Source organism: Otolemur garnettii, unplaced genomic scaffold (genome assembly GCF_000181295.1).
Source record: "Otolemur garnettii isolate 467f Iridium unplaced genomic scaffold, OtoGar3 scaffold00026, whole genome shotgun sequence".
Classification (NCBI taxonomy): Eukaryota; Metazoa; Chordata; class Mammalia; order Primates; family Galagidae; genus Otolemur; species Otolemur garnettii.
The window spans coordinates 12,664,863-12,692,657 of record NW_003852421.1 but is presented as its reverse complement, the minus strand read 5'-3'; the positions used below and the strand labels follow the sequence as shown (position 1 = coordinate 12,692,657).

General features: G+C 44.8%; 1 protein-coding gene across 7 annotated transcripts in view; it reads left to right on the top strand.

Moving 5' to 3' along the window:
• The window catches only part of ATXN1 (ataxin 1), a 408,196-nt gene extending 385,970 nt beyond the window's left edge, over positions 1 to 22,226 (top strand). For all 7 annotated transcript variants that reach the window (XM_023512286.1, XM_012804250.2, XM_023512285.1 and 4 more), the window contains 2 exons: positions 2,749 to 4,753; positions 19,566 to 22,226. In XM_023512286.1, the coding sequence (XP_023368054.1) occupies positions 2,909 to 4,753; positions 19,566 to 20,096 (2,376 nt within the window). In that variant the 5' untranslated portion in view covers positions 2,749 to 2,908 and the 3' untranslated portion in view covers positions 20,097 to 22,226. The remainder of the gene's footprint in view (positions 1 to 2,748; positions 4,754 to 19,565) is intronic.
• Positions 22,227 to 27,795: the final 5,569 nt, after the last annotated feature.

Genomic DNA, 27,795 nt, shown 5'->3' with positions numbered 1-27,795 from the left:
AAAATTTACTAAAGCTGGGCTCTTTGAGAAGTACTTTTAGAGGAGTTTTCTAGTTTTGTATATTGTGCATTCAATTGTACAGGCAATTTTACATTTGCATTGCTAATGGACCTCTTCCTGAATGTGTTTGACATTTTAGTTGGCTTTGAAAGGACTTTTATGCTGCTGCTTTTTCTTCCCTAGAGCTGCCTTGGGCTAATTAACCTATTCCCTTACTGGCTGGGTCTACTATATGCAAATATTCTCATTTCAGATTCTGACATATCACTCTTGCATGAACACCCCTAATGAAATCCTGTGGGGTTTTATTGAATCAGCGCTGCAGTAGAACCAGCAGGGGGCGCCTGGACCAGTTCTGTTTGAGTAACTCCTGAGTGAATTTTCCTTGCTAGTTGGCATGGCAATGTGGGGGTTCTTATAGTTCCTTCAACGCCCTCCAACAAAATTCACTGCAACCTCAAACTTCTGTGGTCAAGTGATTCTCCTGCCTCAGCCTTCTGAATAGCTGGGACTACAGGCATATGCAACATTGCCCCACTACCTTTACTACTTTTAGTAGAGAGGTCTTGTTCTTGATCAGCTGGCCTTGAACTCCTGGCCTCCAGTGATTCTCCTGCCTTGGCCTCTCAAGGCAGGATTAAAGGCATAAGCCACTGTGCCTGGCCTAGTTCCCCTTCTTCAGAGTAACCCTCAAAATGTAAAGAGAAAAGAAAATTATCAGTATTTTCCGGCAGCCAAAATTGGCAACTTTTTGGATATTTTTGTAGCTTAATTTGATTCAGAAATATTGGATATAAATTATGTGCTGATTTGACACTTAGGAAAGCCCTTCCATTACTCCTTGGATACTGGTGTTTCATTTCTTCAGCATTAATGTTTTACCTGTTTTTATTTTTTTGTTTCCAGGCCTGTCCTTAAGAGCCTCTTGTCCTATAAGAAATCCTATTCTTGGCTCAGCACCTGTGGCTCAAGCGGCTAAGGCGCCAGCCACATACGCCTAAGGTGGCGGGTTCGAATCCTCAGCCCGGGCCGGCCAAACAACAATGATGGGTGCAACCAAAACATGGCCAGGTGTTGTGGCGGGCGCCTGTAGTCCCAGCTACTTGGGAAGCTGAGACAGGAGACTCGCTTGAGCCCAGGAGTTGGAGGTTGCTGTGAGCTGTGATGCCATGGCACTCTACCCAAGGGGATAGTTTGAGGCTCCGTCTCAAGAAAAAAAAAAGAAAAAGAAAGAAAGAAATCCTATTCTTATTGAAATGTCCTTTGATGTTGAGACACCAAATTTCTAAATGTCCAACTTTCCTATATACCTCATCAAAATCATTAAAGACGGAGAACTTTCTTCTGTGTCATTTGTCATTTCATTGTGATGTTCGTTGATGATATTGAAGCAAAACCAAATCATTTTTCTCCCTGCTCCCCCAAAGTCATAAATTAGGGGGAGTAGAGGAGAGAAGAGGGGTTATGTTACAATAGAGATCTCACCATTTCATGCCACCATGCTGTGTTTGTTTTATAACTGATCATTCAGAAGGTCTGAGTATGAGAAATGCCAAAACTTAAGGACTTGGAACCCCCACAGCCCAATCCCACAGCTCTCAGGATCCCAGCACGTTACATTGCTCACATCTGCTCATCTCTATGGGGGCACCCTCTCTGCTGCTTCTTAGCATGATTCATTGATGTCCTTGCCAGCTGGCCATTGGGTTTCCCACACAGTAGTTGTAACTTGGAGTTCAGTGAAGAAACTGAGATAGCTGGCCATAAGAACCAGGATCACTATTTGTATGTCCAGGTTTGAACACACAGGTCTGATTTGTCTAAAAGTGGTGTTACTGGTAAGTTGGCCCTTTCTAAGGAGAAAGGGAGGGGATGGTATGAAGGGAAAAGTCAAAGACAACGGGGTCAAAGCAGGCATGTTACTCTTGCTTGCTAAGAAAACTTTCAATGCATCGGCCCTATTACTGTAGTGTATTTGGGTTTTTGTAACCATAATCTAATTCATTTTTTAACTGTCTCATTCTGTAACCATATGAGTGACTGTACTGGGAATTCTTGGGAAACTTGTTGAGAACAGGATTATTTTTGGCTGCCTCCATGGAATTGAAACTGTGTGTGTGTGTGTGTGTGTGTGTATTAAGGAACAGGGAATCATTATAAATTCAGTATAAACCCAGAGCCAGGTGGAACCCTTGAGAGTAGTGTCTCTGGCATATGAGGATTCAGAAATAACATACAAGGATGCGAAGGACTTCAGCTCCTAACTTCTCAGTGCCTGGCGCTGAGGGCATAGTCCAGCTGGCATCGTCTCCCACTCCACCTATGGGCTTCACTTGCTTTTGCAGCCAGATGAAAGAAAATAAGAGGAAGAGAACCAGCATGTCTGAAAAGAAAAATTAAGAAATGGATTATCTGTGGTCTAATAAAATGGCTGGGGGGAGGAGGGGAGGAGAGACCAGGGTATTGTGAGTGCCTCAGGGGAGCTGTTAATGCCATAAAAAGTATATGCTGTTAAAGTTTTAACCCGTGCTCACTGTCATAACAGCCTTCCTTCACGATGTGCCAACTCCATGGCTAGTGTTTTAACTGCTGCAATGTAAGGCTATAATTGGGTTTCGGATTCCACATAGAATCCAAGGCCTAGTCTTAATCTTGCCAAGGGTGCATTTTCCCGGTGCTGATATTTTGATTTCCTTTCCCTCCTCCCCTTTCCTCTTCCCTTTGCCCCCGCCCTCTTCTTTTTCCCAGAATCCAGAGCTGCTGTTGGCGGATTGTACCCACGGGGAGATGATTCCTCATGAAGAGCCTGGATCCCCTACAGAAATCAAATGTGACTTTCCATTTATCAGACTAAAATCAGAGCCAGCCAGACAGTGAAACAGTCACCGTGGAGGGGGGACGGCGAAAAATGAAATCCAACCAAGAGCGGAGCAACGAATGCCTGCCTCCCAAGAAGCGCGAGATCCCCGCCACCAGCCGCTCCTCCGAGGAGAAGGCCCCTGCCCTGCCCAGCGACAACCACCGGGCGGAGGGCGCAGCATGGCTCCCAGGAAACCCTGGTGGCCGGGGCCATGGGGGAGGGCGGCACGGGCCGGCGGGGACCTCGGCGGAGCTTGGTTTACAACAGGGAATAGGTTTACACAAAGCATTGTCCACGGGGCTGGACTACTCCCCGCCCAGCGCTCCCAGGTCTGTCCCCGCAGCCACCACGCTGCCCACGGCGTACCCTCCCCCGCAGACAGGGACTCCGGTGTCCCCCGTACAGTACACTCACCTGCCGCACACCTTCCAGTTCATTGGGTCCTCCCAGTACAGCGGGCCCTATGCCGGCTTCATCCCGTCACAGCTGATCTCCCCGACGGCCAACCCCGTCACCAGTTCGGTGGCCTCCGCCGTGGGCGCCACCACTCCATCCCAGCGCTCCCAGCTGGAGGCCTATTCCACTCTGCTAGCCAACATGGGCGGCCTGAGCCAGGCACCAGGACACAAAATTGAGCCGCCGCCGCCGCAGCACCTCGGCAGGGCTCCGGGGCTCATCACCCCTGGGTCTCCCCCACCCACCCAGCAGAACCAGTACGTCCACATTTCCAGCTCTCCGCAGAGCGCCGGGCGCACCGCCTCTCCTCCGGCCATCCCCGTCCACCTCCACCCCCACCAGACGATGATCCCACACACGCTCACCCTGGGGCCCTCCTCCCAGGTCGTCGTGCAATACACTGACTCCGGCAGCCACTTCGTCCCTCGGGAGTCCACCAAGAAGGCTGAGAGCAGCAGGCTGCAGCAGGCCGTCCAGGCCAAGGAGGTCCTCAACGGCGAGATGGAGAAAAGCCGGCGGTACGGGGCTCCGTCCTCGGCCGACCTGGGCCTGGGCAAGGCAGGCAGCAAGTCGGTCGCTCACCCGTACGATTCCCGGCACGTGGTGGTCCACCCGAGCCCCGCGGACTACAGCAGCCGCGATCCGTCGGGGGTGCGGGCCTCGGTGATGGTCCTGCCCAACAGCAACACGCCTGCCGGCGACCTGGAGGTGCAGCAGGCCGCCCACCGGGAGGCCTCCCCCTCCACCCTCAACGACAAAAGCAGCCTGCACTTGGGCAAGCCCGGCCACCGGTCGTATGCGCTGTCGCCACACACGGTCATCCAGACCACGCACAGCGCCTCAGAGCCACTCCCGGTGGGACTGCCAGCCACAGCCTTCTACGCGGGGACTCAGCCCTCTGTCATCGGCTACCTGAGTGGCCAGCAGCAAGCAATCACCTACGCCGGCAGCCTGCCACAGCACCTGGTGATCCCCGGCACACAGCCCCTGCTCATTCCGGTGGGCAGTGCTGACGTGGAAGCGTCCGGGGCAGCCCCTGCCATCGTCACGTCGTCCCCTCAGTTTGCTGCAGTGCCTCACACCTTCGTCACCACCGCCCTCCCCAAGAGCGAGAACTTCAGCCCCGAGGCCCTGGGCACCCAGGCCGCCTACCCGGCCATGGTGCAGGCCCAGATCCACCTGCCCGTGGTGCAGTCGGTGGCATCTCCTGCGACACCTGCCCCGACACTGCCCCCTTACTTCATGAAAGGCTCCATCATCCAGCTGGCCAACGGGGAGCTGAAGAAGGTGGAAGACCTCAAGACAGAAGACTTCATCCAGAGTGCGGAGATCAGCAACGACCTGAAGATTGACTCCAGCACTGTGGAGAGGATCGAGGACAGCCACAGCCCTGGCGTGGCCGTGATACAGTTCGCAGTGGGGGAGCACCGAGCACAGGTAACGTTGGCCTGGGTCGCACAGGTAGGGGACGCTTCACCAAAGTGCTGGTGGGATGGATGGCTTCTGTGAGGCAGGAGGAAAGGTTCTCATTTTTACCTAGACCTTAGACTTAACCTGTTGGGATTGTTCTCTAAGAATAGTAAGCCCTGCTTCCCATGTCAGTAATGAACTAACCTCTGTGCATCCAGAGTGGGACAGTTGTGAAAGTCACAACTCTTGTTATTTTTGTGTTTGTGTGGTCAGGAAGAGGAACCCAATTCTGCTCAGGCTCTTACAGCAGTCATTCTGAGCTTTTTCGTCCCAGGAAAAGACAGGATACTGGCTGGGTCCGGACATTAGATGCTGAAGCCATCACATCCCATTCCAATGTCTGTGTTTTAAAATACGGGTCTCATTAGCCAGGTGTGATAGTGTGAGCTTATAGTCCCAGCCAACTAGGAGGCAGAGGAGGGAGGATCACTTAAGCCCGGGAATTCTAAACTGACTTTAACCCACTATGCTGCTCAGGCGTCCACAGTAAGTTTGGCATCGATATGATGGCCTCCTGGGAGTGGGGACCACCAGGTTGCCTAAGGAGGGGTGACTAGGTGGGAAATTAAGCAGGTAAAAACTCCTCCTGTACTGATCAGTACTGGGATTGCTCCTGTGAATAGCCACTGTACTCCAGCCTGGGCAACATAGTGAGCCCCCATCTCTAAAGTATCTATATCTACATGTCTTATTATTTAAGCATGGCAAGGCCAGCAGATCAGCAGATCAGCAGACAACTCTGCTTGGCAAGGAATGGAAGGGTACGAAGGTTTAGGGTTGACTTGTGGGAATAATTTTGGTAGACTGTGGAGCAGAGAGGGTGTCCCTAGTTGTCTGGTAGCTGGCCTGCAGCGATTGGGGCAGGCAGATAGTGGCCGCAAGGGTGGTAGACCAATATAGGAGGCAATTAGGGCAAGGGCTCTGGATTGGTGGGTTTGGATAGGAGAGGCAGGCTCCAGGTGCTGTGGTTTGCTATCTCTAAGAATGAGCCAATACTAGGAGGGGCAGTCTCTCCAGGAGTAGCAAAGCATCAGAAAATCCAGAATATAAAAGGCATAGTTAATACAATCTGAAGAGTCAAGCCTGCCCCGGGTGACCTGCTGGGCTTCTGGTAAGTAAATTCAGCTGAGTCATGTTAAAACTGGACGTATGAGTGAACTCTCTCAGTTACCCCTGGCTCCTCCATCCTTTTTGAGGCTCTTAGATCACTTGTACACATTTATCCCACAGCCCTTTTATATCACTGTCCAAATTGCTGGGAGTCAAACAGGTTTGTCCCCAGCTGAGAACTTCCCTGCCTTGAATCCCACTGTCTCTGAAAATATTTCCATTAAGGACTTAAAAACACTCGAATGGGGGGCTTCAGGTTTGAGTTGAAAACAGTCATGGAATAGCTGCTATTGGGGACATTGAAAGAAAATAAAATAAGCAAAGAAAGATAAACTAGTCACTGTTTTGGATTGTTTTGAGCATTTTTTAAGAGACCAGTGAAGGAGGGACAAAGCCAGTGTTCTAAAGTGTTTCCCAGAGTTGCTCGAAAGTGACTGCAGATGGGTGCAAGCCAGGGGCCTGCACTGCAGAGAACGCTTAGCCCTGAATACTGCAGTCCTCAGGTTATGAACACGATAGGTTCTGTAGGTTTGTTCTTTTTCTTTTTTTTGAGACAGAGCCTCAAGCTGTCCCCCTGGGTAGAGTGCCATGGCATCACAGCTCACAGCAACCTCTAACTCCTGGGCTCAGGCGAGTCTCCTGCCTCTGCTTCCCAAGTAGCTGGGACCACAGGCACCCACCACAACGCCCGGCTATTTTTTTGGTTGCAGCCATCATTGTTGTTTGGCGGCCTGGGCTGGATTCGAACCCGCCACCTTAGGTGTATGTGGCTGGCGCCTTAGCCACTTGAGCCACAGGCGCCGAGCCTGTAGATTTGTTCTTAAGTGGAATTTATATATAAGTTTGAACAGGTAATACCCTCTGTTCCTGTGCAAGTTGTAACTAAGTGGGATGTTTGTAACTCGAGGACTGCCTGTACTTAGTTTATTGTGATACATTACTGTAGTTTTATAGTGTCTGGTAAGGCCCAAGAAAGATTTCTCAACAATTCTAATTTTTTTTTTAAAAAAAGAGCAAATATAATTTTTTTTAAATGACATTGTTATTTAGAGCTCACTACCCATCTCTGGTTGCCGCTCACTTCCTGTGTGAAACCAGGGTGAGTCCTAGTAGAGGGAAAGTTAATCACCTTGAGCAAAGTGGACTCTTCACTGTCCCCAAATGAAGCGTGGAAATAAACAGGAGCAGAGGGTAATTGTGTTTTGCAAGATAATGCAAATCCTTAAAATAGTACTGTGAATAGAGCAGGTAGGGAAAGAGGTTTCATTTTGAAATGCTGCTGGTGCCTGACCACCACCGCTGCCAGGCTCTGAGAGCTCCACAGCCCTTTTAGTTCTTGGAGAGGAAGTCTCTGGATGTGTTTACCTCTACTCAGAACTTTGCAAAGTGAACGCTTCGATGATACAGAGTTTGGCTTCCTTGTGCAGCCAGAGGTCTGTTCTCTCTTTCCCGGAGGCAGAACACAGTCTGTCTGCTGACGGCCAAGGTGAGGGCTTCTGCAAAGACAGGTGAGAGGGCTGAGGTCTGCTGAAGAGGTGGCTTGGGATTCATGTCATGAAAACATAAGCTCAAGGCCCCAACACAGCCAATGATTTGTCACTTTACCGAGGAGCCTATCATAAATTAGCTGACATCATCACAGCTAAAATACTCCACCAGCTGTGCTTGCCACAGTGACAGGTTCAGAGTGGGTAGGAGTAAGAGAGAGGGAAAGTGAGAGGGAGGGATAGGGGAAGAGAGAGAGAGAACTCACATCTGGACTTAAATGGTGTTCCGAGAGCCACATCCTTCTCTTCCTTGTCAGGGCCTGTCCCAGCAGTGTTCCCCTCTGGCCTGAAGAATCATCCAGTTCTTCTCAATTGGTTAGGTGCTGCTAACACTCGCATCCACAGGGAAATTTAGAAATGTGCGCATTGTTGAACCTAATTAGCGAAATCACAAATTTGGGTGGGGGAGTTGTGGAAGAAGGGATGGTTTTCTACAAGACAGATGGCTCTGTGATCCTAGGCCTAAATCCTTCGTGAATAGAGAGTCACAGAAAGCATGACTTCACAAACCCTCCCAAGGTCATTCCCCGTGGTGTCCTGGGGTGGAGCGGGGAGAGAGAGCCAGGGGCTGGGCTTCTGTGGCCAGACGAGGCGTCTTACTTCTCCCAGGTGCAGTTTTTCCCATCTCTGAAACAAGCAGATGACTCTTGATACAGCATAATCTCTTGAGCCACCTCAGTGTTTTAATCCTTCACTTTTCTACCTTCCAAAACAGCCCTTGTAGAATTTATTGGCATCAGCTAACCAAAAACTAGGTGTGGGGATTAGGGGACCCTTCACTGACTCATGCTAATCTGCAAGTGGACCTAGTAGGAGACTAAGGTTATCCTGTGTAAAACTGAAGGGTTTTTATCTTGATGATTATTTTTCCGGAGCTGAAGTTCTAAGTGTTAAAATGGAAAGATGCCTCCAATGTTGTCCCAGCCCATGCTCCAGAAGAGGCAATGTGGGAGGAAAATGCTTTCCTGCATTCCTCACTGCCCCCATGGCTTTTCTCTCCCCTGGCAAAACATCTTGCATTCCCAGCCCTCCCCCACCCCAAGTGCTGTGGAATTTCAGGGGAGGAAAGGGGAATCCCTGGTGGTGTCCATTATCTCTGTGTAAGCCACAGTCAGCCCCAGGACGGGGGAGTTGCTCCTTTGCCATGCCTTGATTCTGGTTGAAAGCCACAAAAGGCAACAGAATCGCCTCCCTTGGGCCTCACTCTCAAACGTGATCCACTTCATGTTTTCCAAGTTTGAGGCTGTAAGTCTATGATAAGTCCCAGATGGGACCTTTGGGCAGGAACATCCACACGGGAGCCAGTACAAGGCCAGAGAAGGTGGGAGCATCGCACTGGGGCCAGTACAAGGCCAGAGAAGGAGGAGGCATCACACTGGGGTCAGTACAAGGCCAGAGAAGGAGGCAGCATCAGACTGGGGCCAGTACAACGCCAGAGAAGGAGGGGTCATCACATTGGGGCCTCCAGTAGGAAAGTGCAGGACCTGGAGCCCAAAAGACCTAAGTCTGGGACCTTAGAGCAACGGGACCTTGTACACTGTTCATTTTCCCTTCCCTGCTACAAGTTAGATGACTTTGGCCCTGGGAATAGAGTGATTTGCTTCTGAAAAATAAATAAAAATCCTCCTACTCCTAAGAGTTTATAGGAGGAGAGATGGCCTATGAACGCCTAGAAAGAAGAGGAACTTTTGCAGTGAGCATATTCTGCTGGCTCAGGAGCACCATCACTGCTGACCGCTGTTTCTAAATGGCCAGTCACTATCTCGAGTGAACATGTACATGCCATCTGCTTTTCTGAGCATGAGCTGGACTTGAGGGCTGGTGGTCCAGCCCTCCACATGAGTCAGAGGACTGATGGAGAAACAGGGACTTGAGTGGCCCTCTTGTGCAGAAAGGGGGTTAGCAACATGCCCGCTGAGAGAGAGACCTCCTGCCTGAGATGGCCCCAATGGGGAGCCTTGCAGCCTTCTCCCTTGTAAACAGCCTGCCCATCCCCACGTGTCGCCTTCTCTAGGCTCAGCTTTTCTGAAGAACACACAGTATTTGCTTAATAGCCTGTAGTAAAATTTATTTGTGAAGTGCTCTGGGCCGATATGTCCCTTTGACTGCTTCTTCCCTAAATGCCAAGCTCCGTGTGGTATTAGGGCTGTCTGTCGCTTCCCAGATCCTCCGGGGTGACTGTTTTCCTGACTTACTTGGTGGCTGCTTAATATTCTGTGCCATTTTCTTCTCCCAACTGTCCTAGTGTGAGCGTGGGTGTGTGTGTGTGTGTGTGCTTGTAGGCTGTATAGTAACGATGTGCTTACTGTCAGTCTACTGATGGCTTTTCTTTCATTCCACTATTTTTTAATGTGACTGCTGTGGACTGTGAGTCATCAGTGGCAGCATTATGCATTGAATGGATGAGCTGATGCCTAAAAATAGTCTAGGCCCTCGTGCGAGCAGCACATGAGCCTGGAGAGTCAGTCCCTCAGCAGCCAAGGCAGACCCGCTTGCCAGCGTCCGACTTGCCCAGTCTCGTGGAAATGAATCCTAATGTAGCAAAGAACAGATAGCGGGCAGCTGTCCTGTGTGCAAAGCCCACGTAATAAACTTCCTATCCATTCTAATGTCGGAAAGGTTCTGACAGAGAATTATATCTAACCACGTTTTTTTGTTTCTGAGTCTGCGTACCCCTCCAAAGACGCGAGAGACATGCTCTCTTTTAACCTTGCGTGCTAGAAGTGCCTCCAGCTAAGTGATCTGGTATGTATTATTAAAGCAGCTTCTCTCAAGCCATAGTTTATAGCTTTTTTTAAAAAAGGAAAAATTCTAGTAGACTTATTGTTGAAAGTAGTTTTAGGTTTACAAAAACTTGAGCAGAAAGCAGAGACAGTTTCCACACATATATTGTCCCCTTTATTAAATCTGGGAGTAGTGCAATCCATTTGTTGCGATTGATGAGCCAGCATTGGTACATTATTATTAGCTGAAGTCCGTAGTTTACATTAGGGTTCACTCTTTGTGTTGTATGTTCCGTGGGTTTTGGTGACTCCATTACCACGTAATGAAGAATAGTTCTGTCACCGTAGGAATCCCTCACGCTTCATCTGTTCTTCTTTCTACCCTTACCTCTAACCCCTGGAAAGCCCTGATCTTCTCACAGTCTCCACAGTTTCACCCTTCCCAGAATGTCATGTGGTTGGAATCATGTAGTATGTCATCTTTTCAGGCCAGTTTCTTTCACTCAGTCATATACATTGCAGGTTCCTTGGTCTTCTGCGGCTTTGCTAGCTCCTTTTTTTTAGCACAATATTATACTATTGTCCATCAGGAGCACATTTTAAGACCCCAGAAGAGGAGGGCAAGGGCTAGAATCTGTGCCTATGGGCTACCATGTCAGATGCTGTGGTCACCTTTGGAGCAGTAGGCTTTCCGGCCAACCCTGAGCCTCCGAGCGGGACCTTTCCACGGGGAAGCTGTGTGAGCCGCACTCCCACATGGGAGACCCAAATTTTAATTTGGGATTTGGTTTGGAGGCATCACGTGGCTAGGGCGTGGGTTTACTGGGCAACCCTGTACCGCTTCCACCAAAGACTGCCTCGGGGTTAGCGATAAATGTTTTAAATAGAACACTCACAGATACTCTTACATTCAGCTGAAGAGTTTTGACTGTTTTATTAATGGTTTCTAAACTATCAAAGTAAATGGGTCTCTTCTTTCTCCCCTTAATCACTCCTTCCAGGTTTTCTGATTTTCTTCGGGTTAAGAATGCAGTCAGGCACACTAGCCTTCTGGGAAGGCAGGCTGGCTGTTCTCTACAGGTAAAACAGGATCAAGAGTTTCAGTTACAGACAAAGTTAGGAATTCCCAATTTAATAATTTTCACCAAAGCTAGCTTCTGAAACCAGCTTCTGAGGGATTTCATTGCTCCCAGCGACAGGCAGAATTTGTATGTTTGGGATAGTGTCACACAAAAATGTTTTGTAAAACAGATGCCCTTCGCATTTGTGAAAACAGGGATTCTGGTGAAGGAAAAAGGAGACATATTTAAACAACAGACGTTTTGTTTTCTTTCTATCTTGTTTTTGATGATATGTACATATGTGTGTATATAGACATAGCACCAATCTAAGATTGAAATATACAATCAAACAGCCTAACTATGCGACATGTGTGTGGGCTTATAGCGTTGAGATACAGAAGTTATTGACTAAGTAGGAGAAGAAATGTTATTAAGCTTTGACACAGAGGAGCTAAAAATGATCATAAAAGCCAGTCATTAGCCATGCTAGGGAGGTGACAATGAATGTATAATTATCAGCCCAGATGTGAGTCTGTGTTACCTCCCTGTCCTTCCAAAATGGAAGTGAAGGGGATGGTTTTAGAGGAGTTGGTTTGCATACCCAGTGGAATACAGATAGTGTGCTTGCAGCTTCAGGAGGTGGGTAGGGGAGTGAACTGCCCTCCATACAAGAGATACTGGCTCCAAGGTATCTAGGGATGAAAGACAGGGGGGACTCTAGCTGACTAAAGGACAAAAGCCATCTATGCTCACATTTCAACCTATAGACTGCTTAAGGTGTTTGGAAAAGGATGTATTTATGGGATGAAAAAAACAGGCTCTATCGAGCTGCCAGGAGTTATGTAACATGTTCTGGTTGTATGGGGTAGGGTTCTCATGAATTTATTTTCATCAGAAACCATCCTGGAAAATGGTTGGAACCCCAGTACGATCATAAAATAAATTACTGATCATTAGCACAACTGAAGGAGCGAGAGTGGAAAGAAAATAATTCAAAGCCTGATTCAATTAGATCATGACAAACTCAGCATCTGACAGGACAAGGCACCTATAGCTCAGACCAGAAAGCTGCCTGTCACCGCTGAGCCGGGCCCTGGGAAAGGCACTGGCTCTCCCTGGGGCAGACCATAGCTTAATTTAGTCCTGGCTGGTGACACAAACAGGAACAGGCGGCCTCTCCATTGTCTAAACAGTGTCCTCTGTTGGCCAGTTCTGCCATTGCAACATTTTTTCCATAGGAAAAGCAAATAGAACTGCAGGCAGTCCCCAAGTTACAAACATCCAACTTACATACAATTCACAAATGGAGGCCATTACAGTTAATAGGTGATGTGCCTGTTCCAACTTACACACAAATTCAATTTAAGAACAAACCTGCAGAGCCTGTCTCATCGTAATCTGGGGACTGCCTGTGTTTATTTTTCCTGAGCACCTTTTAGATGTCTGGAAATATTCTAGACTCTAGGAATAGAACATTGAGTTTGGGGGAAGAGATGAAACAGACAGGCAAGCATGCAAGAAAGTAAAAAAAAAATAAAATAAAAATATTAAAAAGTGTAGGGGGATGGTTGTGGTCAGTGGCTTATCCCTATAATCCTAACATTCTGGGAAGCCAGAGCAGGAGGATAGCTTGAGCTCAGGAGTTCCAGACTAGCCCAGCAAGAATGAGAACCCCATCACTACAAAAAATAGAAGTATCAGCTGGGTGTGGTGGTGTGCACCTATAATCCTAGCTACTTGGGAGGCTGAGGCAGTGGGATCCCTTGAGCTTACAGTGAGCTATGATGACATCACTGCACTCCACGCTGGGCAAGAGAATGAGACTCTGTCTCAAAAAAAAAAAAAAAAAAAAGAAGTGTAAAGGAGAAAAATAAAGCAACATAAAGAAGATGATAAAAACGCTAGATAGAGCTATCTGGCAAGCTATATCTAAGAAGGAAAATGGGAGGGTGGCGCCTGTGGCTCAAAGGAGTAGGGCGCCGGCCCCATATACCGGAGGTGGTGGGTTCAAACCTAGCCACAGCCAAAAAAAAAAAAGAAGGAAAATGGGGCAAAAAGGATACCAAGTGGAGGGAACAGCAGGTGTCCAAACCAGAGGGCACAAGTGTCTTTGGAATTAAAGGACCAGCAAGCAGACTAGTTTTCCTATAGCATAGTGTTAGGGGTGAGTGCAGACCACAGTGGCCTTGTTCATAGGGACTAACTCAGCAAGTGAGGGGTTGGCTTGGCCAAATCAGAGATGGACAAGTAGTGAGAAATGGTTTCCTCCTAGGTATATGTGGATGCGGATCCGGTAAGAATTGCTTATGATTCGCATATGTGTAGTGACAGAAAGAAGGAAGGAAAGTATGATTCCTAAGCCCTTGGCCTGAACAACTGCCAGAACAGGGATACCACTTCTGGAGACGGGGAGGAACATGGGCTGTGCCCCTGGGCAGGATGACTGCAGGAGGTCTGCTTTGCTCCCTTTACATTTGAGTTGCCAATTAGACATCCCAGGGGACATCATCAGATACTATGATAGTCAGTATCCGGATGCACCCTATGAAGTTGCTTGCTTTCCATGTATGTGGTGTCTCCCCATGAAGGCAGGAGACTAGGTCGGAAACAATAGGTACTCTTCGAGGGTCTGTAACACTCAGCAGGTGCTCAGTGTAAGCTTATTGAACTTTATTAAATAAACTACAAAGCACAAAGTATGTCATAAGGAACACTCAATAATATTTTGAGCTCTCAGAACCACAGGGAACACACACACACACACACACACACACGTCTCAGATACAAGGAATTCGCAGACTAGTTTTCCCAGTTTAAGGTGACAGCATGCCTCAGAATCACACCTTCTCTGTTTCAAATCCAGCTCAGTCTCCCTTGGCACTGGCAGCAAGTTTTGAGGTAGATAATGCTCCTTTCTTATCTGCTCTATTCAAGCAGATAGACATGACTAGATAGATATTCTCACACACACACAAACTCCCTCAGTGAGATATCTTCATTAGTTCATGATCAGTTAACCTTTAAGAATGTATATGTCCTTATGATAAACCTAATTATAAAATAAAAATAGATTTCTTATGAATACTTCGGTGTACTAATTTGAGATAATGTGCAACAAGATTTTAACTTTTACCAAAGAAAAGGAAAAAAACATATTTTAATTCACAAACATTCAGACCCCAGGGGTGGGAGGAAGTACATTATCTATTTCAAGCTAGATAATTAGTGAGAAGAAAAACAGCACTGGCCCAAGCTATCCAATCTAGTGCCTACAGCAATTAGATTATCTGAATAATCTTTCACTCCTAACTCAGCTTGTGTAGCCCCAGCCTGGGATGTCTGGCTTCCCAGGAAAGCAAAGCTCCTTTGGGAGGAGGAAGAGCCAGAATTTAGGCAGAGGAGAGCAAAGAGCTGAGACCATGAAGTGATGGAGAAGAATCTCCCAAGTCCATCTAGGTTAAAAGAAATCCATTAATATCAGCTTTCTTTAGTGCACATCTCAAATATTCTCTCTCCATCACTTTTCTGTCATGAATTTTTACTTAGACTGTTCTAGCTACGGACCGTACCACAGCACTTAGTTCTAAGGCCTGTCTTTGGAGTTTTCTGCTAAGGGAATAATGAAAGACTTTATTTAATGTTCAAAAACATGATGGTATCTTTAATAGTAAATATATGTATCTGCATTATAGCTGCTAAAGTAATCAATTGCATTACCTGTTACAAAGGGCTTGAAAATATTTGTTTTGGAAGAGGGCCACAAAGTCTCACTCTGTTGCCCAGGCTCGAATGCCGTGGCCTCATCCGAACTCACAGCAACCTCAGATTGGTGGTCTCAAGCAATCCTCCTTCCTCAGCCTTCCAAGTAGCTGGGACTACATTTGCTTGCCACTATACCTGGCTAATTTTTCTATCTTCAAGAGACATGGGGTCTCATCTGCTCAGGTTGATGTCAAACTCCTAAGCCCAAGGGATCCTTTGGCCCCAGCCTGCCACAGTGCTAGGATCATAGGCGCGAGCCATCACACCAGCCAAGACATTTCTTCTTAATGAGTCTACAAACATGTGGTAATGTGAAAATCTCCAGATAGGTTTATCTATGAGTACAGATGTTATTTCTGAAAAATAAAACATTGGCTGTTCTGAGAAATGTAAATCATATGGCTGTCACACCAAGGACCTCTTCATTAGTACGTATCAGGCTGCCTGCCAGTAAGGGGGCAGGGAATTACCCAAGAACATGCAGAGCCCAAAAAGAGGCTGATATGTTGGAAAATTCCATATCACATTACCACTGGTGTTAGGAACCAGCGAACAGCTAGTCTGGTAGAGATTCCTGAGATATATTTATACAAGAGAACTTCGTTTTCATAACTCAGAAATGCAGCTAAACAATCCCATTTGATGTAAGATTTGTTCCTTCTGCTCAGTTTCTGTTGTTACTGGCTGTAAGAGGTTTGGGAGAGGACCTGTGGAGCCAGTTTCAGGTTAGAATACAGTGGGCATCCCCATCTGATGTAAGTACGGTTGTAAATATTTATATGCAACTAAATGTGTGTGCGATGGAAATGCAGTTTTGAAACTGAACATCAACCTTATCACACACTTACATGGGGCGACTAGAATTGTATGAGGAGATGTAAACAGACAGGATATCCCAATTTTCAGTACCATGAAACAAATATGTGAGCTCATGTCATTGGATCCTACTTACTTCAAGTGATATTCCCCACTGTTGGGGATAGTGGAAATGTTGAAAGTTTTCCTTTTTCGGTGATGTTGTAATATCTTCATTGACAGGGGTGGAGATGAGGTAGCATAAGAAGATGGGTAGGGTACAATGGCTCACATCTGTAATCCTAGCACTCTAGGAGGCCAAGGCAGGAGGATCTGTTGCTCGGGAGTTAGAGACAAGCCTGAGCAAGAGCCATGAAACCCCATCTCTACAAAAAATAGAAAAATCAGCCAGGCATTGTGGCCGGTGCCTGTAGTCCCAGCTACTTGGGAGGCTGAGGCAGGAAGCTCACTTGAACCCAGGAATTTGAGGTTGCTGTGACCTGGGCTGATGTGATAGCACTCTAGCTTTGGTGACAGAGTGAGACTTTGTCTAAAAAAAAAAAAGGAAATAATAGCTATGAAATTAGGCAAGTGATTTAATCTCTCTGTGACTATTAATAAAATTATAAAATTGAAATATCAATGCTTGTCTCACTTGTACATTGTAAGCATTACACAAACTACTTTGAGTAAAATGTGTACCTGGATATTTGACAAAGAATAAGAAAAGCTTTAGCTCTCTTCACATTATTAGAATAGCCCAGAACAATGCAGCTGCCCCAGACAACATGCACATGAGTATGGATGCTTATGCATGCATGATAGAAATAGGCTTCCGTATAATTCAATCGAGTTGTCCCTTCTAAAAACACTAAGGATGCAGTGACGTCTGTCATTCTAGAATGTGTCAAAACTAGATCAATCAGAGTTACCAAAGAAGATAATTGACTTTTAAGAGTTTTTTGTATTTGAATTATTTATTTGCCTCTGTGTATACGTGTGTGTATAAAATTCAACAGAACATTTGAAATGTTATTGTATATAGCCGTTATTCATTTTAACCTACCCACACATCTACCATTCTCATTGCTCTTCACACCCTTCATGCACAAACTATCTGGATTCATTTTTTTCTACCTAAGGAATACTCTTTAGTATTTTGCATCATGCAGATCTGACAGAATTCTCTTAATTACCATTTCAGCATGTCTTTATTTTGCCTTCATACTTGAAGAATCTTTTTGCTACATAGAAAATTTTTGATTGGAAATTCTTTTTCTTTAGCACTTTAATGATGTTCCATTTTCTTCTGGCTTCCATTATTTCTGATGAGACATAAACTGTGGCTTTAATTGTTGCTTATTTGGAGGTAATGTGTATATTTTGTTCTGGAGGTTTTAAAGATATTTTCTCCTGCCTTGGGCTTACAGCATGCCTTCAACTTGTAGCAATTTAACTATGAGCTACCAAAATGAGGAATTTCTTTTTATTTTTCCTACTTGGGGTTAGGTCTTCTTGAATTCATAGCTTGTATTTCTCATGAGTTAGGGAAAAATCTTAGCCATTACCTCCTCAAGTATTACTTCTGCCCCATTATCCCTCTCTTCTTCTCCTTCCAAATTATGTATCTGGTAGATCTCAATGTATCTTGTCTCTTAACCTCTCTTCAGTATTATCCATCTTTTTGTGTCTGTGTTCATATTACAGGTTTTTTTTTAGAGCTCTAATTAGAAAATCCAGTTCACTAATTCTCTCTTAAACCATGTCTATTCAGTTGGAAAATCCATTGGATTCTTGATTTCACTGGGTGTGTTTTTTTAATTCTATAACTTCTATGGATCATTTAAAAAATAAATTCTAGCTCTCTATCAGAATCCTCAAGCTTGTCTCCAATCTTCTTAAATATTGGAAGCACAATCAAAGTCTCTACTGACAACTGTATATCAGAAGCCCCTGTGTATGTATTTTTATTATCTCTTGGAGGTTTTTTGCTAGTTTTTATTCATGTTACCTGGTCTCCTCATGCCCCTCCTCACTTTTAAATTAAATGCTAGCCTTTTATTTGCATAATTGTTTGTGGAAATAATTCAAGACCTTAATCCAACTTTAGGGCCTGAGATGATTCAAAATGACCTTCAGTCCTAGAAAGCCCTGTGTGCTTCTGGTTCACCATTACTTGTATGATATAGGGACAATGCTTTGCAGTCAGAAATATATGGGGTTCATCAGAGATTCCCCTGCCTTGGTGTACCCTGAACTCCCTTCCCTGTGCTCCATACTTTTAAGACTATCAATAGCACATTTGATTTCACAATTGCTCCACTTTGGAACTTACTGATGCCCTAGGGAGACAATAGGCCTCAAATACCAGGTTCAGATCCTTTCCTGATCCAGCCTAGTAATTTTTTACTATCTTATTTTCTGTCCAGTACCATAAGAAAAATAATTGTTAACATTTTGTCCAGGGTTTTTTATTTTATTTGCTTATATTTTTGTGTTCAGAGTGTTTAGTTATCCTCAGCAGGAGGGTTGGTTTAAATTGCCTAGTCTCCTACCTCTAGAAAGGCTTTGAAAATTGACTTTTTAAACTACTTCATTGTTCTCTTTTTTTTTATATAAAGTTGGATAAATTCGATTTCCACGAGAATTAAACTATAAAAACCTCCAGAGCATTTCAGCCTAACTTAATGGCAGTAGTAAGCCTTTGGCTGGACTGTTTGCAAAGCCCTGCACACACCATCTCCACATGTCCCAACTTCAGAAATGTCTTTTCCTTGCAACCACATCTCCACTCTACCCCTGTTATTGTTTAAATCTCAGTACAGCATATCCTCATCCAGGAAGACTTCTTTATTTATCTTCTTCTCCAAAATGCCCTCCAGGAACTTTGTAGGGTACTGAGCTCCATAACCCACCTGCCACAGGTGATTGGCAATTCTTGTCTATGGGCCTTTTTTTGTTCACTTGATTGTGAATTCCTTTGGGACCAGGACTGTCTTTTTAGTTGATTTCTTTATCCGAGATGCATGGCACACAGTGGATGGAGAAAATGGCAGCTATTGAGAGTATACTGGGCTTCACCCACTTTTATTATTTGCAGGGACTAATTTGAAAACCTAGGGCTAAGCTGAGCACTGGAGTTCTCCGTGTCTGTATTAACCTTTCTGCAGGAGCATCCTGCCCCCGAGCCTCTTCAAATCCTGCCCATCATCCTTCAGGCTTCCAGGACACGTTCATTCATCCAATAAATAAACTCCCAACAGAGGCCACCTACCCTTTTAGAGACTTGGAATACAGTGATTAAACACGTGCCTGCCTCGTGGAGCTCATATACAGTCTCTCTCTGGTCCCTATTTTGTCCTGTCGTACATGGTAACAGCACTTGTCCAGTGAGCTGGTAAAATGCAAAACCACAGTGAACTTCTAGGTCACCTTGCAGAACCTAACTTGGTGCTGTCGGTGTTTCGTTTCTGCTGGGGGTTGACGGTCTTGTTGGAATAGAGACAGTAGAGCTAATACTCAGAATAGTTTGAATACTGAATGGGCTTTCACACTGGAAAGTTCCTTCCCTGGTTTCTGCCCAGCATCTATATATGGTAAGTATAGAAAAGACAGAAAGTTAAGAGCTTCATTTCTCCTGTGTGGCTGGGGGAGGAGTTTCTAAACTAAGTCCTTTTTTACCCCTCCTGTTCAGCCTGTGTGTGTGTGTTTAAAATAAAGCAAATGTTTTCATTTGTTTCCTTCCTTCTGCCTCTCTCTCTGTCTCTCACTGTTTCCGCAGGTCAGCGTTGAAGTTTTGGTAGAGTATCCGTTTTTTGTGTTTGGACAGGGCTGGTCGTCGTGCTGTCCAGAGAGAACCAGCCAGCTCTTTGATTTGCCGTGTTCCAAACTCTCAGTTGGGGATGTCTGCATCTCGCTAACCCTCAAGAACCTGAAGAACGGCTCTGTTAAAAAGGGCCCGCCCGCGGATCCTGCCAGCGTCCTGCTGAAGCACTCAAAGACCGACGGCCTGGCGGGCAGTAGACACAGGTACACCGAGCAGGAGAACGGAATCAATCAGGGAAGTGCCCAGATGCTCTCTGAGAACGGTGAACTGAAGTTCCCAGAAAAAATAGGATTGCCTGCAGCGCCCTTCCTCACCAAAATAGAACCCAGCAAGCCCGCAGCCACGAGAAAGAGGAGGTGGTCAGCGCCGGAGACCCGCAAACTGGAGAAGTCAGAAGACGAGCCACCTTTGACTCTTCCTAAGCCTTCTCTAATTCCTCAGGAGGTTAAGATTTGCATTGAAGGCCGGTCTAACGTAGGCAAGTAGAGGCAGCGTGGGGGAAAGGAATCGTGGCTCTCCCTCACCCTTTGTATCCAGATTACTGTACTGTAGGCTAAATAACACAGTATTTACATGTTATCCTTATTTTAGGTTTCTGTTCTAACCTTGTCATTAGAGTTACAGCAGGTGTGTCACAGGAGACTGGTGCATATGCTTTTTCCAGGAGTGTCTGTCAGTGAGGGGCGGGCAGAGGGCCAGAGCAGGGACAGTCTGGGCTCCAGGCATCCCAGGAGGAAAGAAGGCACTGTGGCTTCCTAGCGTCTGTCTCCCCCAGCAGCCCAGAAGCGCGCTGTGGGCGCTGCCCTGCCACCAGCCTCAAGAGAAAGTTGGGTGAGGAGGGACCTGCAGGGGTGCGTGCAAGTTGGGGTGCACGGGCACCGTGCCAGCAAGTGAGAGTCTCTTTTTCTCTGCCTCCCTCTGTCTCCCTCTCTTGCTGTCAGCATGGGATTGGGGTCCAGTGTCCTCCTGGGGTTCCCACTTCAGGGCATTGTAGAGAGGTAACAGACAGCGGATGGAAAGCTAACCTTTTAAAAGAGCATTTTTTCTCTCCAACCTATTTTACAATAAAAGCAACTTTTAATCGTATAGATATATATTTCCCCCTATGGGGCCTGACTGCACTGATATATTTTTTTTTAAAAAAAAAAAAAGAGCAACTGCCACACGTGGGATTTCATTTCTGCTTTACTAGTGCAGGGGTGTCACCAGGGTGTCATGGTAGACAGGGAAGCCACCACTCTCACATCACTCCACGTGGCGGGGGTGGAGGTTGGGGGGAGGATGAACACCCACGCTGGTCTCTGTGCAGTGTTAGGAAAACCAATCAGGTTCTTGCATTGACTTCGCTCCCCAGAGGTAGATGCAAACTGCCCTTCCGCGAGAGCAGCAGAAGCTCTTGAGTTGAGTTTGCAAAATCTTTTTGTCTTTTAACTCTAGTACTGTTTATAGTTCATGACTATGGACAACTCGGGTGCCACTTTTTTCAGAATCCAGTGTGACATGAGGAATTAGATTTTGAAGATGAGCATCTATCACTATCTCTAAGCACTTAAAATGCTGTTCACACTTTATTACCAAGCATCTTGGTCTGTCATTCAACAAGTACTGTAACTCCCTTTAAACTCTTTGGGAAGAAAAAAAAAAAACAACAAAAACTAAGTTGCTTTCTTTTTTTTTTTTTTTTCAACACTGTAACTACATTTCAGCTCTGCAGAGTTGCTCACGAGAGCAAGGTATTGAAAGTTTCAATGTGGTTTAAAGGGATGAATGTGAATTATGAACTAGTATGTGACAATAAACGACCACCAAGTACTACCTGACAGGAGGCACTTTTCACTTTGATGTCTGAGAAAGAGTTAAAGGCATATGCAGAGTTGGCAGAGAAACTGAGAGAAAAAGGGATGGAGAAAAGAATACTCATTTTTGTCCAGTGTTTTTCTTTTTAAGATGAACTTTTAAAGAACCTTGCGATTTGCACATCTTGAGTTTATAATTTGTGTGATATTCCTGCAGTTTTTATCCAATAACATTGTGGGAAAGGTTTGGGGGACTGAACGAGCATAAATAAATGTAGCAAAATTACTTTCTAACCTGCCTACACTCTAGGCCATTTTATAAGGTTATGTTCCTTTGGAAATTCATTTTGGTCTTTTTACCACATCTTTCACAAAAAGCCAGGTCTTAGCAGGACAACTCTGAGAATTTTCTTCAGATTCATTGAGAGAGTTTTCCATGAAGACATTTTATATGTGAGCAAGTTTTTTTTAAAAAAAAAAAAAAACAACAATTATTTTATCATTGTTGTTACTAATGTTACTTTCAGAATGACTTTTTTTTTTCTTTTTGAAATTAAGATTTAATGTTTGGTACAAACCCAGAAAGGGTATTTCATTGTTTAAAACCTTTCATTCCCAGAGATCTGAAATATCATTTGTGGGTTTTGAGTGCATCTTAAAGTGCTTTAAAATAAAGTTTTATAAGTAGGGAGAAATTTTTAAATATTCTTACTTGGATGGCTGCAACTAACCTAAACAAATACTTATCTAATTTTTCTTTTACTATGGAAAATAGTACCTCTTCCATTTCTCAAATTAAAAAAAAGAAATCTGATATCAATTCACATTTTGGCTATCTAGTATCCCTTTGCATCTAGCCCTCTCCAGGGCTAAAGATTTTTATAAACCATTTTCTGGGGTGTACCAAAAACATGTGAACCGGTTTAGAATAGCTAGAATTGTTCCTTGACGTCGCTTGGCTTTCATTACCCTCTCAGCGTGCTTGCAGAGAGCTGGGTGGGCTCAGTCTTGCGGTCATACCGCTTATTTAGTGCTGTATTTTTTAAACGTTTCTGTTCAGAGAACTTGCTTAATCTTCCATATATATTCTGCTCAGGGCACTTGCAATTATTAGGTTTTGTTTTTCTTTTTGTGTTTTAACCTTTGATGGTAAGAGGAATACGGGGCTGCCACATAGACTTTGTTTTCATTAGTACCACTATTTACAACTCATGTGGACTCAAAAACACACACACACACACACACACACACACACACACACACCACCTTGTTGGCTTACTTCGAGTATTGAACTGACCGGATCCATTGAACCAACACTAAAATGAGAAAACACACATGGTTTGGAGCAATAGGAAGATCATCATCATTTCTGTGGTTCTATTTCAGGTATAGGAATTACAAAAGGATTGGTTCTTTCTAAACATTTGTCCCATTTCATTCTCTTGCTCTTTTAGCATGTGCAATACTTTCTGTGCCAATAGAGTCTGACCGGTGTGCTATACAGTTAAAGCTCATTCCCTTTTGGCTTTTTCCTTGTTCGGTTGCTGTTCCCCGTTGGGGCCACAGCAGGGCTGGCAGGAAGGAGCCAGGATGGGGAGAGCCTCCCGCCCTTCCCCTCCTGCGGATGCTGAGTGCTGGGGCGGGGAGCCTTCAGGAGTGTCTGTCACCATCTTGCAGAAAAAGCCAGCCGAGGAGACCTAGGGGAAGAGCCGCAGTGCCCCCTGTCACCACACGGAATAGTGGATGTGGAGGATGGAGAGAAAGGAGGCAGATTCGTTTCTCAGACACACTCTGGAGCAATGTAGCCTGGTGTCAACCCATTTTCCACGGTCCTTTCTGCAAGTACACAGGGCCCTCCTCAGGGTCCGTGTCCTTGAGACTTGGAGCCCTGCTGCCGTGCGTGGGCAGAAAGTGTAGCCTGTGTGTGTGTGCGTTCTGAGCGTGCTGCCCAGGGGCTGTGAAGGGGACCACCTGCCAACCCCGGTCGACCACTCTCGTGGCAGCTTCCTCTTCAGATAGGAAGACCGCACAGAGGGCAGGAGACTCCTCTCGTTTGCGGACGCTGGCGAGCCTTTGTCACCGCTTCTGTGCAGCAGACGTGAGGATGACGGGGGGTGGAAGTCCTTCGGTGCCGTGCAGCATACAAGGACCAGCCACGTGCCTCTGTACTGCGTCCACTTGGCAATATTTACCGACAGCCGTCTTTTGTTATGCTTTCTTTCCTGTTTTCCATTTTTAAACTAATAACAGCAGGCCTTTTGCGTTTACAACGGAACACAATCACCAAGACATTAGTCAGGGCGAAAGAAAAAAAAATAATATTATTAATAAGAAACCAACAAGCAAGAACCTCTCTTTATAGGGATTTCTAAATATATAAAATGACTGTTCCTTAGAATGTTTTAACTTCAGAATTATTTCAGTTTGTCTGGGCCACATTGGGGCAGGGGGCGGGGGAGGGAGGGATTCAGAGGTGGATGCCACTTACCTCAAATCTTTTAAAGTGGAAATCCAAATTGCATTTTCATTTGGACTTTGAGGATAATTCTCTATGTCAGTCAAGTTTTTGTTTGCCCTAACTCACCCAGCTGGGTTTGGGAGGATTTGATTTTCTTGTTTGTCGTCGAGCCCGTTTCTAACTCCGAATTGTGACCCTACCTGTTTTCTGTTGGGTGAGTGTGTCGGGTTTTCCCCCCACAGGAAGTGGCAGCATCCTTCCTTCTCCCCTTCAAGGAACTCTGCGGAACCTTTCACACCTCTTACTCAGGGACGGGGCCGGTGTGTGTGTGGTACACTGATGTGTCCAGAAGCAGCACTTTGACTGCTCTGGAGTAGGGTTGTACAATATTAAGGAATGTTTGGATTTCCTGCATCTCGTGGATTACTCCTTAGATACTGCATAGATTGCAATATAATGCTGCATGTTCGAGACGAACAGTAGCTCCTAGTAATCATAAAATCCACTCTTTGCACATAGTTTGATCTTTACTGAAATATGTTGCCAAAATTTATTTTTATTGTTGTAGCTTTGGATTTTGTTTTGTTTTGTTTAAGGAAACAATTGACAATAACCCTGTAACATCTGTGACTACTAAGGAAACCTATTTCTTTCATACAGAGAAAAGTCTCAAAATGCTTTTGAAGACACTAATGCCATGCTATTTCAGATGTGGGTGAGGAAGCAGAGCTCTGGGGACCCAAGGCCAGGCTTTTTGAGCTGTGTTGGTTGTCATGGCTACTGTCTCATCAACTGCAAGCAGCTCAACAAACTGGTCTGTTCTCTTCTGAACCCCTTTGCACTTCAATTTCCAGTCACCCCCGATGAGACCAGGTGAAAACAGGGCCAGCAGACTCCACGGCCCAATCCTGTTTCTTCGGTGGTGATCGTGAAAGGAAAGCGAATCACGCTTTTTTGTTGTTGTTGTTGTTTTTTAAGTGGAGTGGAGGCCTTTGCTTCCACGCTTGTGTTTTTAACCCAGAATTTCTGAAATAGAGAATTTAAGAACACATCAAGTAATAAATATACAGAGAATATACTTTTTTATAAAGCACATGCATATGGTATTGTGTTGGGTTGGTTTCCTCTCTTTTCCACGGACAGTGTTGTGTTTCTGTTGATAGGGAAACTCCAAACAACTTGCACACCTCTACTCCGGAGCTGAGATTTCTTTTACATAGATGACCTCGCTTCAAATATGTTACCTTACTGATAGGATCTTTTCTTGTAGCACTATACCTTGTGGGAATTTTTTTTTTTTAATGTACACCTAATTTGAGAAGCTGAAGAAAACAAAATTTTGAAGCACTCACTTTGAGGAGTACAGGTAATGTTTTGAAAAATTGCACAAAAAGAAAAATGAATGTTGAAATGATTCATTCAGTGTTTGAAAGATATGGATCTGTTGAAACAGTGAGTTTCATACTTTGTTTGTAAAAAAAAAAAAAAAGCAGATAAGGGTTGAAAGTTACATGTTTTTTTGTATATAGAAATTTGTCATGTCTAAATGATCAGATTTATATGGTTATGGCCTAGAAGATTTACTACGTAAAAGGCTCTTAAACTATACCTATGCTTATGTTGTTTTCGTTACACAAAGCCCTTGTCTGAGGGAGGGGAACTCTGTATTCTGCTATTTGAGAATACTGTTCATTCCTATGCTGAAAGTCCTTCTCTGAACTCCTTTTTTAGACTAAACTCTTAAGCCATTGCAACTTCTTTTTCTTTCAGAGACGATGTTTGACATTTTCGGCACTTCCTGTTCCTATAAACCCAAAGAATATAATCCTGAACATGAAGTGTTTGTAACAAGGAAGCCTAGCTACCAATAAAACAGGAATCATTATGGGGACAAAAAAAAATTGTTTAGCCTTCTTTCACCTCATTTAAGTGGGGGAGGGGTTTTCCATTGAAATGCCTCATTTGATTTTAGTTTTGATTTTTCTCTAAGGAAGCTAAAATAAATGTGGAGTAATGTCTCCGAATAGCATTCTTGTCCAAAAATCATGCTGGACAGCTATGGGGGATATTAAGCATCCCCACCTACAATTCTTAAATTCAGAATCTCATCCCCTCCCTTCTCATTAAATGCAATTGTTCTGGTAGCTAACATTCACCTGTATAATGGCGGTAGGGAACAGTGGCTTCAGTTTTTCATGTCCCCATGACTTGCATAGACATGGTTCAACTGTATTAAAATTTTAAGTGCATTTGGCCAATAGGTAGTATCTATACAATAACAGTCTCTAAGACTTTCCATAACTTTTCTTATCTGAAAGGATTCAAGTCTTCCACTGCAGATAAATTGGAGACTTCACCCGCTCACCCAGTGTTTGCTTTTTCTTTAGTTTGTTTGCCGTCTGGATGGCCAGTGAGCTTGTCTCTTTTTACCATGGCCAATCTGAAGGCCTTCATTGGAAGCGTTGTTTACAGTAATCCTTACCAAGATAACATACTGTCCTCCAGAGAACCAAGTCTGAGGTGACACTAGCTTAGAGCTGTGGTGGGTAAAGAGTAGTTAACCAAGAAGCTCGGTGCATAGGTTTGCTCTGGTTCTTACATGGACCACCTACTCTTTACGTCAGTGGTTCTCAACCTTCCTAATGCCGCGGCCCTTTAATACAGTTCCTGGGGGTCGCGACCCACAGGTTGAGAACCGCTGCTTTAAGTTATTATCTGGTACAGGAGTGGGATAAGTTCTTTAGTTGGTGAATCTTAAACTTGACACCTGTGCATCCAGTTCTGTGAATACTGCCCTTTGCAGCCGGGTTTCTTCCTCCCCAGCCTGCACTGCTCAACTGTAAACCCAAATTAGTGTCAACTGAAAGGAGGTTTTCATATAGTCCTGTCAGTATTTGTGGTGGCCTTCGGATTAGATAGAACTCTGATTTCTAGCCAGTGGGGTCCTGGCCCCAGAGTCATCTCTTGAGATTCATGCCACTGGGGGTTTTACTCTTGGATCGTGACCCACCAAACTTCGGATTTGTACGCCTCCCACAGGAAAATAAGACACCAGAACTTGGGTTGTGGGCGCTACCAGACTGACATGGCCAGTACAGAGAACTAGGGAAGGAATGATGTTTTGCACCTTATTGAAAAGAAAATTTTAAGTGCATACATAGTTAAGAGCTTTTATGGTGACAGGAGAACTTTTTTCCATATGCGTGCATACTCTCTGTAATTCCAGTGTAAAATATTGTACTTGCACTAGCTTTTTTAAAACAAATATTAAAAAAAAATGGAAGAATTCATATTCTATTTTCTAATCGTGGTGTGTCTATTTGTAGGATACACTCGAGTCTGTTTATTGAATTTTATGGTCCCTTTCTTTGATGGTGCTTGCAGGTTTTCTAGGTAGAAATTATTTCATTATTATAATAAAACAATGTTTGATTCAAAATTTGAACAAAATTGTTTTAAATAAATTGTCTGTATACCAGTACAAGTTTATTGTTTCAGTATACTCGTACTAATAAAATAACAGTGCCAATTGCAAACGTGTGTCTTTGCCTTTTATCAAGGCTGAGAATGTAGTCCTAATTCCTTTCTTAATTTAACCCCTTCTGTGAACTCAGTTCTCCCTGGGAAGGTCCATGGTAGGGGAAGTGATATGAGGTGTTGCCTCCCCATCCTGATTTTTTTTTTTTTTTGGCAGTGGGGGTTCATGTGTGCTTGGGATGATGTTCTTAGGTAAAAGGCGTGTGTCCACGTCTGATATCTTGTCCAGTTCATATTCATATTTTACTATCAGAATATTGTGGTTCCTACAAAAGGTATTTGTTTATAAACACTTGGCAGCCATGGGCTCATGTGGCATAACTATTATATCCTCTATAGTTTGACAGTAAACTGGTTAGTGATCGGAAAGTAGAAAATTCGTTTGTTTCCTATA